The sequence below is a fragment of the Equus asinus genome, chromosome 1 (genome assembly GCF_041296235.1).
Source record: "Equus asinus isolate D_3611 breed Donkey chromosome 1, EquAss-T2T_v2, whole genome shotgun sequence".
Classification (NCBI taxonomy): domain Eukaryota; kingdom Metazoa; phylum Chordata; class Mammalia; order Perissodactyla; family Equidae; genus Equus; species Equus asinus.
Genome location: NC_091790.1, coordinates 197,276,610 through 197,289,197, shown reverse-complemented (window position 1 = coordinate 197,289,197; position 12,588 = coordinate 197,276,610). Strand labels below are relative to the sequence as shown.

Sequence of the window (12,588 nt, the reverse complement as noted above, 5' to 3'; positions counted from 1 at the left end):
TTCAGGTTAACTGTCTTATAAGCAACCTTGGAAAATATTACCTTACAATTCATAATAGCAGTAATATCTGCCAATGCACATATCTGGGATATTGAAATATTCTCTCTTGATACCATAATGGCCAATAAGTGCTATTTACTTGTATGTGAGAATTAATTTGATAAGAACTTGTGTTTAAGCAAACCCTTTTAATCAAATAAATCTTTTTGATCTAGTCAGTGATAAAAATATCATATATTGGACCATGAACTGTGCCTAGAACATGGTTGGTGTTCAATAAATATTTATTGACTGATTGGATATCAGTGTGATTACATATGAGAAAAAAATATTAATGAGCTCTCCACATTCTGCCTTGAGCTAGATTCTCAAGCAAAAAAATGAAAACAAGCACAAAAAAACACTCCAAAACATTGAAGGCACTATAGAGTAGGAGTCAAAGATCATGGGCTTAGGGGTCAGACACACATTTACTACCTGAATGACTCTGAGTATATTTCTTAACCTTTCCAAGCCCCAACTTCCTGTTTTTCAAAAGGAGAAAAGTGATAGTACCTATTTCACAAGGTTGTTGAAATAATACATGTTACACATTGAGCATATTCCTGCTACACAGTGAACATCCAATATCTGAGATCAAGTGTTATCTATCTTTAACAGCTTCTTGATTAGCCTACGATTGTGTGGACCTGACAACATGGCCATTTCATGGTTCACAGTAGTCTCTGGAAATCATTCCTCTTAGTGCCTATTATCCTCTGAAAGCCCATTTTGCAAAGTCTTGATTATAACAATGTATGTCAACAACATGTTTTCTGCATAATACGTTGTTGAAGGATTAGTAAAACAGGTTTGGCTTCTGATCTTTTGATGTCTTTATTGGGAAAGTGCGTGATCATTTGAAGAGACATTAGGGATTAAAAGGAAGACAAAACTGTGACAATTCTATTAAAAACTGAAGAGATTATCCTTTAGGTAGCAACTCCTTCGCTTATCTGCACTTTCCTCCACCACTTCAACCACAGACACACACATCACTCACTTCCAGCTTTGGGAAAGCCTAACACGTAAAAGTAATCATTAAGTACTTTCTGTGTGCCTGACACTGTCCTCTGAGTTATGGGTAATGGAAGAGATGTGTATGGAAAGTGTGGATTATAGATTGTGGTTTTGTTGATGAGACATAAACACAAGGACTGAACTAATGTTAGCTTCCCTGAGACGTAAAATCACTCCATAATATATCAAAGTGCAATCTTCTTCAGCTTAAGGAAATTTCCCATCTATTTACTCGAAATTCATCACACAGAAATTTCTTATTCTTTTATCCAGCATCAATGTTCACAAGGTTAGTGCTTTTGTGCATCTACTTCTCCACTGTTTAAGACGAAATTAACCAAATTCTATACGTACTTACATTTGTGACCAACATGTTCAACTAAATTAGCATTAACTTTTCCTCAAACTATCCCGGCAGCAGAATAATAATCAGTAGACAGTTAGAGAGGACTGAATTTCCTTACCTATGTTTAAAAAGAAGAGCAGTGTAAGAGTAAGAGTTAACAAAAGACGAGATGCTACAACACGTCTGAGAAGATTGGTGGTAAAATAAAATATGGCAACCTGTTAAACTCCCACAGTTGGTCTCAAGTATCTCAGAAGGGAAAGCACCTGAAGGTTGGGCATGGTCCTGCTTTCTAGAAGCTTCTGAGGGAGCTACAGAACCCTCACTTCTATTCCTGATGGAAAATGTGTCAGAATCCTCAGAAAAGGAAGTTTATTCTCTGATGGGCTCAATCTAGTTGGCAGCTCTGGAGGGCTCCTGGAGGGAGTGGGCCATGAGATGTAGTGCATGCCCACCTCCACTGGGAAGGAGAGACAAAGCAATTCTCTTTCTCTATTCCTGTTCTCATCCCCAGCAGGATGCACAATTAGGAAACACAGATGCCACGGAGCACACCTCTGAGACAATGTGACTCATTACAGTTCCCTAATACTGGGCATTATTTGGATTTCATGAATCCCAGCTCTGCCCTAGTTCCCAAATCTCCAGATGGTTGAGGTGAACCTGTGAGGAAGCAGAACCAGTGTGACGGTGAATAAGCTCCTGGCATTAACCTCTGGAGTCCAGCTTCTCCCTGCTGTAATCTGGGCCCCTTGCGCTGCAGCAGGAGTGGGAAGAAAGGCCCCTGAAAATCAGCTGATGCCAAGTAATGACTCGAGGTGTGGAGATGCTGTAGAGAGTGGGTTACGGAGGCTTGGAGAGGATTAGCGGGTCCAAGGAGAGGCCAAGGTGTCCCAATGGGGCTTATTAGGACCTGCCTCAGGGAGAGTTTTCTAGGGCAGCAACCACCAATGTAGGTCAACTGTTAGAAGTATTCTCGAATCTCCATTCTGAAGTGGGGAGATTCCGAGTCCAGTGGCTCAGGGGAGGGGAGGAAAGGACTCTCTCCAAGGAGGCAGCTTCCCCTAGAAGCCATTACCTCTCCCAGGAGGGTGGGGATATTTGCTGCCTAAGAAATTCTCATGTTTATATATGTTTATATATACTTCTCTCTTATACTAGACACAGGAGGGCTAGGAATTTCATATCAAGCAAGTGTGCAATTTACAAAGTAATGAGTTTGTTACAGTGTGACCCCTGACCTGCTGGGATTATGGCATAGACTTGAGGAAAATCTTGCACAGGTTATCATGTTTCAAGAACGTGCTTAACTGTGCTCCAACTATATAGGTCCTTTGTGAGAAGAACCACATATTTATTTAGGGACACGAAGAATTGTTCCTGATTGTATAAAAAGACTAGTGCATAAATGTTAGAATCTTTTCTCCTTTATTTCTCTTCTCATGCCCAGGTGAACTGCAGAAAAGCTGGAAATTAGGAAACTGATGCATATGACAAAAATACTGTGAAATCCTGTGAAAGCAGTAGTTCTAAGACAAATTTTTCTATGTTCAATACCATATACACATCAGTTATAAAAAGTCATTTTAGGGTATAAAAATAGAAAGTTTCAACTAAGATAATCAGACATTAAATATAAAATTTTATGGTGCTAAACAAACTAAAATTTAGGAAATGCATCACCTCAAGATAACGTGTTTTCTATTATATATAAAGTTGACAACTTTTAACCTGTGGACAGCTTCTAAAAGTGGGAAGAGACACATGAACATATACAAAATATAAATTTCTATAAAGGAAAACAACACAAAGGGAACAGTCAGATCTTATTTGCTATGAGTGGGCTCTCCAAATGTCTACATTATACACCAGCATGTGGAAATCAGGAGACTTGTTGCCTTTCATGAGCAAGCAGTAAACTGAAAACTTGTGTTAAGAACAGTTTTAGAGGGTACATTTCTATTATCAACACCTTAGAAATGTTGGTTATAAATAGACATTTTCATAAAAATGAAAAATTAAAAGTAATATAATCAGTAATTAAGTGTAACATATGAGATTATCACAAAAACTAAAATTCAGGAAAATTGTTTAACATAAAATCAATATCTATAACTTAAAATTGTCTATATTCTGTTAAAATTAAACTGAAATAACCTTTATCTTGATGGTATTTATTATTTAAAGAGAGGCTAATGAGACATAAATATACGAAAGAACGCAACATACAGACAGAACAGTCAGGATTAATTGAAATGCAAACATTTACATTATCTGCTAGCATTGGGCATTGATTTTACTGGACATTTCTAACTTTTATTTTTAGAATAAAATATTGCTAGAATTTGACCACAGAGTTCATTTGAGAGTAACACAGATAAAAGCATAGAATGAGTGGATTCAATTACCCCTCAAATAACTAGGTTACCTTACTTAAACATTACAGCATAGTATTCAATAATAAAGCAAATAGATACAAAAAGGTTATTTTCAAAGAAACATCTTGATACAATTTAGCAGTCCAACAAAATTCTAAACTGCTTTTAATAATTACTTCATTTTGGCTTTCACTAAGATGTGAGAAATACATACTGATGGAATAAATAAAAAGCAATAAGGAAAGTTAACGTACTGAGGTATGTGAAGAAGCCATTTTGGTTTAAAACTGATTCAGCCTGACCTTGTTTTCCTGGAATGGCCTGACATGGCCTGTTGAGCATGTGTTGTACATCTGCTTTAAAACATTTAGCGTCCCAAAGCAAAGAATGCTGCTTTTAAAGACAGGGAGCAATACCTCCTTCTCATATCAGTATTTCTTTAAAGATCAGCATTCTCTCCCAGAAGTTAGAGTCAGATTGACCTGCTATATGCAGGAAAACATCTTGTGACTGTAGAAAAAAGAGAAAAAACGTACTCCTATCATATGTGATGTATGTTCCTTGTTCCAATGTTATACAATCATGCTGTACACTCGCTTCTCCAGAGAGCTTCCTTCCCTGGTGGAGGCTGCTCTCCCGGGCTATAGTCCTCAGAAGGGGCTCATATATTAAACTCACCTCTGTGTTGATCTATAGAATGATTCTTGGTTATTTGCATTGACAGCACTGACACATAGTTGAGAACTTATGGGACCAGAGGTGCCTTGAGAGAAGGTTTTTAAAAAAATTTTAACATTGATACACGTTCACTCTAACATTATCAAACACCACAGAAGTATTTATTTCTCACAGCTTACGCCTCTTTCTAAAAGTAGCTTCTGTTGACTGCTCAGAGTGCATCTTTCTAGGTCATTTTCTCATGAAATTACATACATATATCAAAACACACATTCACACATACACACATACACATATATGAATTCATGTATGTCTAGGCGTTTTCCCTACAGAATAAGAAAGAATTATAAAAATGTGACTTGCTTCCTTCATTTACCCATATTTGATGAGCAATTTTTGTTTTAGCCCGTTATAGATAATACCTATTTTTTAATAACTGCATAATATAGTTATCATAGTTCAATAACTCCAAAATTAATAAATATTAGATTATTTGGGATTTTTTTGAAATAAATTTCAATAAAAAATCCGTATATACATTTCTTTGTGCAGTTATATACATTAAGTATTTCTCTAGAATAGATTCTTAGGATTGGTATTCACATTTTACATGTTGAGCAGATATTATCAAATTTTTTATCATCCAAATCTGTTCCAATTTATTCTTCAAACAACAGCGTGTGTTTACTTTTATTCACATAATCACCAACAACACATACTATCAACCTTTTTCCCTCCCCACAATCTGTTGGGAAATAATTGTTCTTTCATTTTAAAGTAGGTTTTCCTGATTGAGGATGAAGATATTGTCACATTTATTGGTGACTTGCATTTATTCTGTGAATAGTCTATCTGTATCTAAATATTATTGTCCATTTTCTCATGGACCTGTATATTGGTCGTTGTTAGTGCTGAATTGATTCCAACTCCTAGCAACCCCGTGTACAGCAGAGCGGAACCCTGCCTGGTCTTTGTGCGCCATCCTCTCACCTCCCAGCACTATATCAGATAATGCTCCATTGCTATTCATAAGGTTTTCATGGCCACTTCTTTCAGAAGTGGGTGGTCTGGTCCTTTGTAGTCTGTCTTAGTCTGGAAGCTACACTGAAACCTGCACTCCATGGGTGACCTTGTTAGTATTTGAAATAGTAGTGGCATAAGCTTTCAGTATCACAGCAACACGCAGCCGCCACAGTGTCACAACCAACAGATGAGTGGTGTGGTTCCCTGACTGGGAAATAAACTTGGGCTGTCTCAGTGAGAGCACCGAATCTTAACCACTAGACCACCAGGGCTGGCTACAGGTTTGTATATTTCCCCTCCTTTTATAGATGTATATCAGCTGTATCACTATCCCATTTCTTAGGATGATTTCTCAGCCTGGTGGGGGACAGTATAATAGTGGTTACATACATGGTCTTTGGCCTTTGGAAGACCTAAATAAGTCCTGCCGTGCCTCTCAATAGCTGTGAGACCATTGAGGGGTATGGAACTTCTGTGCCTTAGCTTTGTTATGTGTAAACTGAATATAATAGAAAAATTTAGGTCTAGCAATTGTTTTAAAGATTAAATTGATATTAATGGATGGGTCCTCACAGAACAGTGCTTGAAACAGAATAATTGCTCAATAAATGCAAGCTATTGATATCGTTATAACACCTATGCATAGAGATATGGGATCCTTTGTGAGTGAATGGGTATTCTTAATCCTTTCCAAACAGGATATCAAGACCCTTTTTTTCTTAAGGACTGCAGTTCATGGAGAACTCTTATATCTTATTCTCCATACATCTCACACCATTCATAGTTCTTAGATCATTAACACATGCAAATCGTTCATTAATTTGGTCTTTACTTTTGAATTCCTACTATGTGCAAGGCTCAGGAATTAATTATATTCAGTTATTCTCAAAATAATCCATTTTATTTTGTCTCCTATGTAAAAGCAAAAATCTAAATGCAAGAAAGCTAGTAGAGAGGCATAGAATTAGAGAACTGGAAGGAACTTACGGATCATCTAGTCTAACATTTCATTTTACTGGCAGAGAACCAAAGCCTAGATGACTTAAATGACTTTTCTAAGGCCACATAGTGATCTGGTAGAATTGGTAGAAGTGGAAAAGGAACCCAGACATCCTGGCTCTGAGCCAGCCCTCCGAGGACTAAACCAGACCATGCCCAAAAATGTACCATTTCTCTTGTCCCCACAGGGTTACACAAATTCAAAAGAAACAAACAGCAGAGAACAAAAATCAAAAAACAAAGCAAAAAACCAGATCAAACTAAGCCAGTGCTCTAGTCAAAGTTCATCAAGAAGGCAAAGAAAACGGAGCCTTCCCTGTGGTCCGGGAAAAAAATCACAGCTATGACATCCTGTGAGACTACTTTCTAACTCTTCGTTCATTTTCCTCCCTCTTCCTCCTGCTTCTCTATATCACTACTATTCAAAGTGTGGTCTGTGGATTGGCAGCATCAGCAAGATATGAGAGATTGTTACAAATGCACATCTCTGCCCTTCTCATTCAGACCTGCTGAATCAGAACCCGTAAATTTGCAAGATTCCCAGATGATGTGAATGCACATGAACATCAGAGAAACATTGGTCTACACTATCTAGCAAAGACTAAACAATCGTCCTATAGGTCAGTTATTGGCAATGCCTGCTGCACATGCCAAAGTCGTGGTGGGATCCAATTTCAAGTGGCTTGTGAACTGACTTCCACCAATAGCATCTCATACCTATCATTTTCAGTAGTTACAGCCCCTAATATTTCGACCCTCTTGGGAGAGATCAGAGAGTTAACACCGCCTATGTGGTTATTCTGCTAACCCAAGCACCATCCTGGCAAACCATAATCATAGGGCTTAGCATGATCTTTTTGAAAGGCTCGTAACCTGTGTTCTACATGATAGAAATGAATATACATAGCTCTCTCTCCTTTTTTTTATATTATGCACTAAATACCTTCTCCTAATATGTTTGCAATTCCTCTGTGATCACCGGCAAAAGGAATGTAGCTAATTATTAATATTTACCCCATAAGAAACTTTTGCAAGACCTGAATACATCTGGAACTAAAGATGACTAATGGACAATGAGATGTTTAACTTTGAAAGAATAATGGCCGCTCTACTTAAGTTACATACTTTATGGAGTTACATTTTACTGGATAGAAGTTTGGGCTGAATGGTCATTCGTTTATTTATTTAGTCCCATTTATTGAGTGACTACTATGAAACAGGCCTGGTTTAGCCATTGAAAATGTAAATATCAGAAGGTTCTTTTCAAAAGAATGGTTCACAATCTAGATGCAAATGACTACCCTTGAATTCAGATTTCACCGCTTGATATTTTTGTGACATTGAGTATGTTAATTAATTCTCTAAACCTCAATTTCCTTTTATAAATGACAATACTATTGGTACTTACTTCATAGCTTTGATGTGAGGATGACATCTAAAGAATTTAACGTAGTGCCTGGTACACAGCCCGTATTAAATGAATTTTAGCTACAATTATTTTCTACCATACTATGTTCTGCAAATAAAAGGATTTTCAAAATGTAGAAATCAGAAGATAGTTTAACACTGAAAAATGTGTGTAAGTCATTAACCGATAGTTAAAGGCTCATGAATTTACACAACCAGTGCTTACCATGTGCTAGGTAGTGCGCTAGTGCTGGTGAAAAAGTGATGAACAGACTGCAGTTCCCGCCCTCAGGGAACTCTCCATCTTACATGCAAACCTCGATACCTCCCTGAGAAAGGTGGTAAATGCCACCTGAACGATGATAACAATTTGGAACACCGAAAATGAAATCCAAATTCCTTGGTCTTGGGAAAGGGCTCTGTGTAGATACGATACTATCAAACACCCATTCCAATTCTACTCCATTGATGAGACACCTGTGTGGAACTGCAACATCAATCTTCTCTTCCATTGTTTTCTGTTTCACTACCAAGTTCATCGCCAGACCCCTCCTCCATCTCTGACCCTTGGAGTCATAGTTCTTTCTTGTTACCACATCCACTTTTTCACATATCAATTTAGAGGCAAGCAGCTTTCTTTAGCGAATCTAAGTCCTTTTCTGTCTAACACCTAATGCCCATCACTTGGTCTTAGTGATTTGTTTTATTTCATCCTCTTGATTTCTCTGATCTTTATCCACAGATATGCTCTGAAGAGGCCATGTTACTCAGTGGTCGTGAAGGTAGGGTCAGGAATCAGATTGCCTCAGTTCAATCCCGGACTGGATAGTTGTTAGCTGTGATACTGTGCAAGTTACTCAATCTCTTGGTGCCTCAGTTTCCTCACATGTAAAGTGGGGTTATTGATTGTCCTTTGCCTCAAAGGGCTGTTTTGAGGATTAAAGGAGATAATAAGTGTACAGCGCAGTGCCTGACCTGTAGTGAGAGAGACAGAGGGATAGAGCCAGAGCCAGAGCCAGAGCTAGACAGAGACAGAGAGACTGTGGTGTTGGTGTCTTGGTGTATGGGTTCTGGGCCTTAGCTGAACTAACTCACCAATCTCAATGAGAATGATCTTTATTCTCACCTTCTTCGTGTTCTGTATTCCTCTAAAAGTCCAATGAGTTTTGTGACTCTGCCCATAGGATTCACTGTCCAGGACAACCATCCTCTCATGGATGATCTTCCAGGCTTCGCAGAGCACAGATGAGTTCACTGTGGCACACACGAGGCTGTGAGGAAACCCTCCTTCACTTAAACACATCCTTCCTTGGGATAACTTAGTCTTGTTTTTTATTTGATAACACTGATACTGATATACTAGATTGTTGTGGTTAAGTACAGAGGGCTCGGGAGCCAGACTGTCTGGGTAAAAGTCTGACATTTGCTACTTTCTGGTGTGTGCATATATAAAATAGACTGATAATAGGAACTTTGTCGTGGATTTGTTGTGATGACTGAATGAGACGATCCATGTAAAGTGCTAACCGTATACAGCATATAGCACTGGGTAAGTGATCAATCAAAATGTCAGCTATTATAAAAACTCATTTTGTTTTTACAGTCAGTAAGCTCTGCTGCCAATACACAGTATTTAAGAGTTGAGTTGAGCAATTATTAATTCCCAAGTGAAGGGCACACACTTATTGTTCTAAGTCTTATGTTCACTCTTACTGTGAGACTGAGAAAGGCTCTGGAAGCTAGTGGCCATAGTAGTCTCAGGGCAGTTTAGGAAGTGGATTTTATAGGCAACACCTTAAGAGGCCACCTGAAATGTGTGGGACTCATCCCCGACCATTGGATTTGTCAAGTAGAATGAATCAGTAAAAATCAATCCTCCACCAAGGCTGAATAGCCAGCTATACTGGGTTAGCCACTTACGCTATCTGGTGAAATGTCCTATTTCAGGGATAAGACATCCTAATGAGGGAAATGATGCACATCTGGACTAATCAATGTGGAATTGATGATGAAAAGACGCTGGAAAACCAAATATAGAGGTAGTCTGTGCATCTTCATAATTTACAGCCCCACACTCAAGATTTTCTGGAGAATCCATAAACAACCCAAACTATTTTCTTTGATACCAATTATCAGCCTATTCAAGGGGATAATGCCCAGTTTTGCCCTTTTGCTAGCTACTAGCTAACCAATTTACCCCACAGTTGTAATCGAAGTGCACTGTTCCCACACTGTCTGCAGGTTTTTCCTTCTCTCCCCTCTCTTCTCCTATATACCTTGTATTAATTTTGTTCCTTCACTCGGCCTTCTCAGTAACTCCCTAATATTAGTCAATTTTCATATGAAATTTCTCAATGTCATGCAACACAACTCAATATCCCTCAGTTATTCTTTAGCAGGGTGAGTCCAATTGAGGGAGAATGGACAAGTTTGTGCTGGGTTAGGGGCATCACTTCCTTTCACTGCAGCATTTTTTTCTTCCAACATATTGTGGCATATACAGTTAGTGAGTTTATATAGTTAAATAAGGGAGACAGATAGACTGTATTCAACTTTTGGAAGCCAGAAAATGAGTTAAAATAATTTTTAATTGCACAGATATTTAATTCAATGATAAATAAAAGAAAAAATCATGTCTGATAAAATCATATCCAATAGAAAAATCAATGAATGCAATATATCTAAAACTTTTCCTTCAAAGGAAGAGGGAAGACTTACTCTTGTGTCATTAAGGCACACATACGAAGAGAGTAGTGAACTTTTCTAGATTTAGGCAGTAATCGAGCACTTAGGCTAGAGATTCAAATGTCATTCCAATTGGGAATGACTTTCCTTGCACACTGCTCTCCTCAGAGTACCCTTGACCTCTGACTTCCTCAGGCTGTAGATCAGCGGGTTCAGCATAGGGTTGAAAAGACTGTAAAACAGAAAAAGGATCTTCTGCTGCTCCTCAGGATGGCGGGATTTGGGGGCCATGTACATGACGATGGCGCTGCCAAAGAAGAGCCCGACCACACAGAGGTGGGAGGAGCTGGTAGAGAAGGCCTTTCTGCGGCCCTCCCCAGACTGGATCCTGAGGATGGCAAACAGGATGCGCATGTAAGACACCAGCACCAAGCAGAGGGGCTCCACTAAAACAAACACAGAAGCAACAAAGATGACAACTTTGTTGAGTCTCGTGTCAGCACAGGCCAGCTTGAGGACAGACAGGATTTCACAGAAGAAGTGGTTGATTTCATGAGGCCCACAGAAGGGCAGCCTCAGGATGAGGCTCACATGGACCAGGGCCAGGAGAACGCCACACGTCCAGGAAGTCACCACTAGGGTAATGCAAACTCTCCAGCTCACGATGACAGAATATCGAAGAGGATGGCAGATGGCCACGTACCGATCATAGGACATCACCACCAGGAGAAGACATTCAGTGTGAGCAAAACTTAAAAAGAGAAAGGTCTGTGTCATGCAGCCAGCAAAGGAGATGGGCCTGGCTGGATTCAGGAGGTTCACCAGCATCTGGGGCACTGTGTTGCAGGCATAGGCTATGTCGACGATGGCCAGGTGTGAGAGGAAGAAGTACATGGGGGTGTGCAGTCTGGAGTCCAGTGAGATGAGCCCCAGGATGACCCCGTTACCCAGCAGGGTGAAGGCATAGAACAAGGAGAAGAGCCCAAAGAGAAGCATCTGAATCCTTGGACCAAGACGAAATCCCAGTAGGATGAACTCCATAACCATTGTCTGATTTTCCTTCATTTCACTATTAAAGAGAGAACCAGATAGCTATATGACATCTATTTTATTTATTGTTTCATAAATTTTTGGTGTGTGGAAAATTAATAGTATACATCTTTAAGAACTCATAGAGTTATAAATAAGGGAAGGAAACAAGGGAGTAGAGAAAAAAGGAAGGAAGGAAGCCTTACCTGTTTAAACAAATTTAAATTGTCTCTGTCCATTAAGCTAAATTCTTTACCTGCTATCCAATTTTACAGAAGGAAAATATGTCACCAGTGATTACCTACCTAGATTACTACCTAGAGCCATTGACCCTGTGATGAAATTAAGAAATATCAAACCAAATGACAAAGAAAATAACCATGAAATATGGATTGTCTCAGCGCTACAAATGTCCAAATCTGTAAGAGAATTGCTGGATAGTAGAAATAATCAATAACAGAAGAGCTTTAAAAATGAGAATGGTGGGGCCCGCCTGGTGGCACAGGGGTTAAGTTCACACGTTCCGCTTCTCAGAGGCCCGGGGTTCGCAGGTTGGATCCCAGGTGCAGACATGGCAGTGCTTGGCAAAAAACCATGCTGTGGCAGGCGTCCCATGTATAAAGTAAAGGAAGACAGGCACAGATGTTAGCTCAGAGCCAGGCTTCCTCAGCAAAAAGAGGAGGATTGGCAGCAGATGTTAGCTCAGGGCTAATCTTCCTCAAAAAATGAAAAAAAAATTCGGTGCTTAACAAACTTTCTAAATTTATTTTTTAAGCACATAAGGCATAGGAAAGTATTTGGCTGTGAAAGACACACTCAAATCCACCCACTTATAAAATAGTAATTTCCCTTCTCAATTTTCATTTCTTTCCCTCAATGTGAAAACATAAATGAAAAAAGAAATACAGTACAAACTAGATTTTTTCATAGCCAGATTGAAAGACAGATGAAAAACAAGGCCAGAGTACATCAATATTCTTTAAG

The 12,588-nt window shown here is 39.0% G+C and overlaps 1 protein-coding gene across 1 annotated transcript; it reads right to left on the bottom strand.

The window, feature by feature from the left end:
• Positions 1-7,074: 7,074 nt before the first annotated feature.
• On the bottom strand, positions 7,075-11,640 carry LOC106841955 (olfactory receptor 2A1/2A42-like). Its single transcript, XM_014858259.3, has 2 exons — positions 10,716-11,640; positions 7,075-7,103 (listed from the first exon to the last, which is right to left on the bottom strand). The coding sequence occupies exons 1-2, from the start codon at positions 11,638-11,640 to the stop codon at positions 7,075-7,077; spliced, it is 954 nt and encodes a 317-aa protein (XP_014713745.3).
• Between the last annotated feature and the right edge of the window lie 948 nt (positions 11,641-12,588).

What these genes read in the sequence shown, in the direction of transcription:
- LOC106841955 (XM_014858259.3), bottom strand. Translation starts at nt 11,640, where the DNA reads ATGAAGGAAAATCAGACAATGGTTATGGAGTTCATCCTACTGGGATTT. An exon ending in AGCAGTGTGCAAGGAAAGTC is followed by an intron (nt 7,104 to 10,715) that starts ATTCCCAATTGG and finishes CCAATAACTGAC; the next exon opens with CTATAGGACGATTGTTTAGT.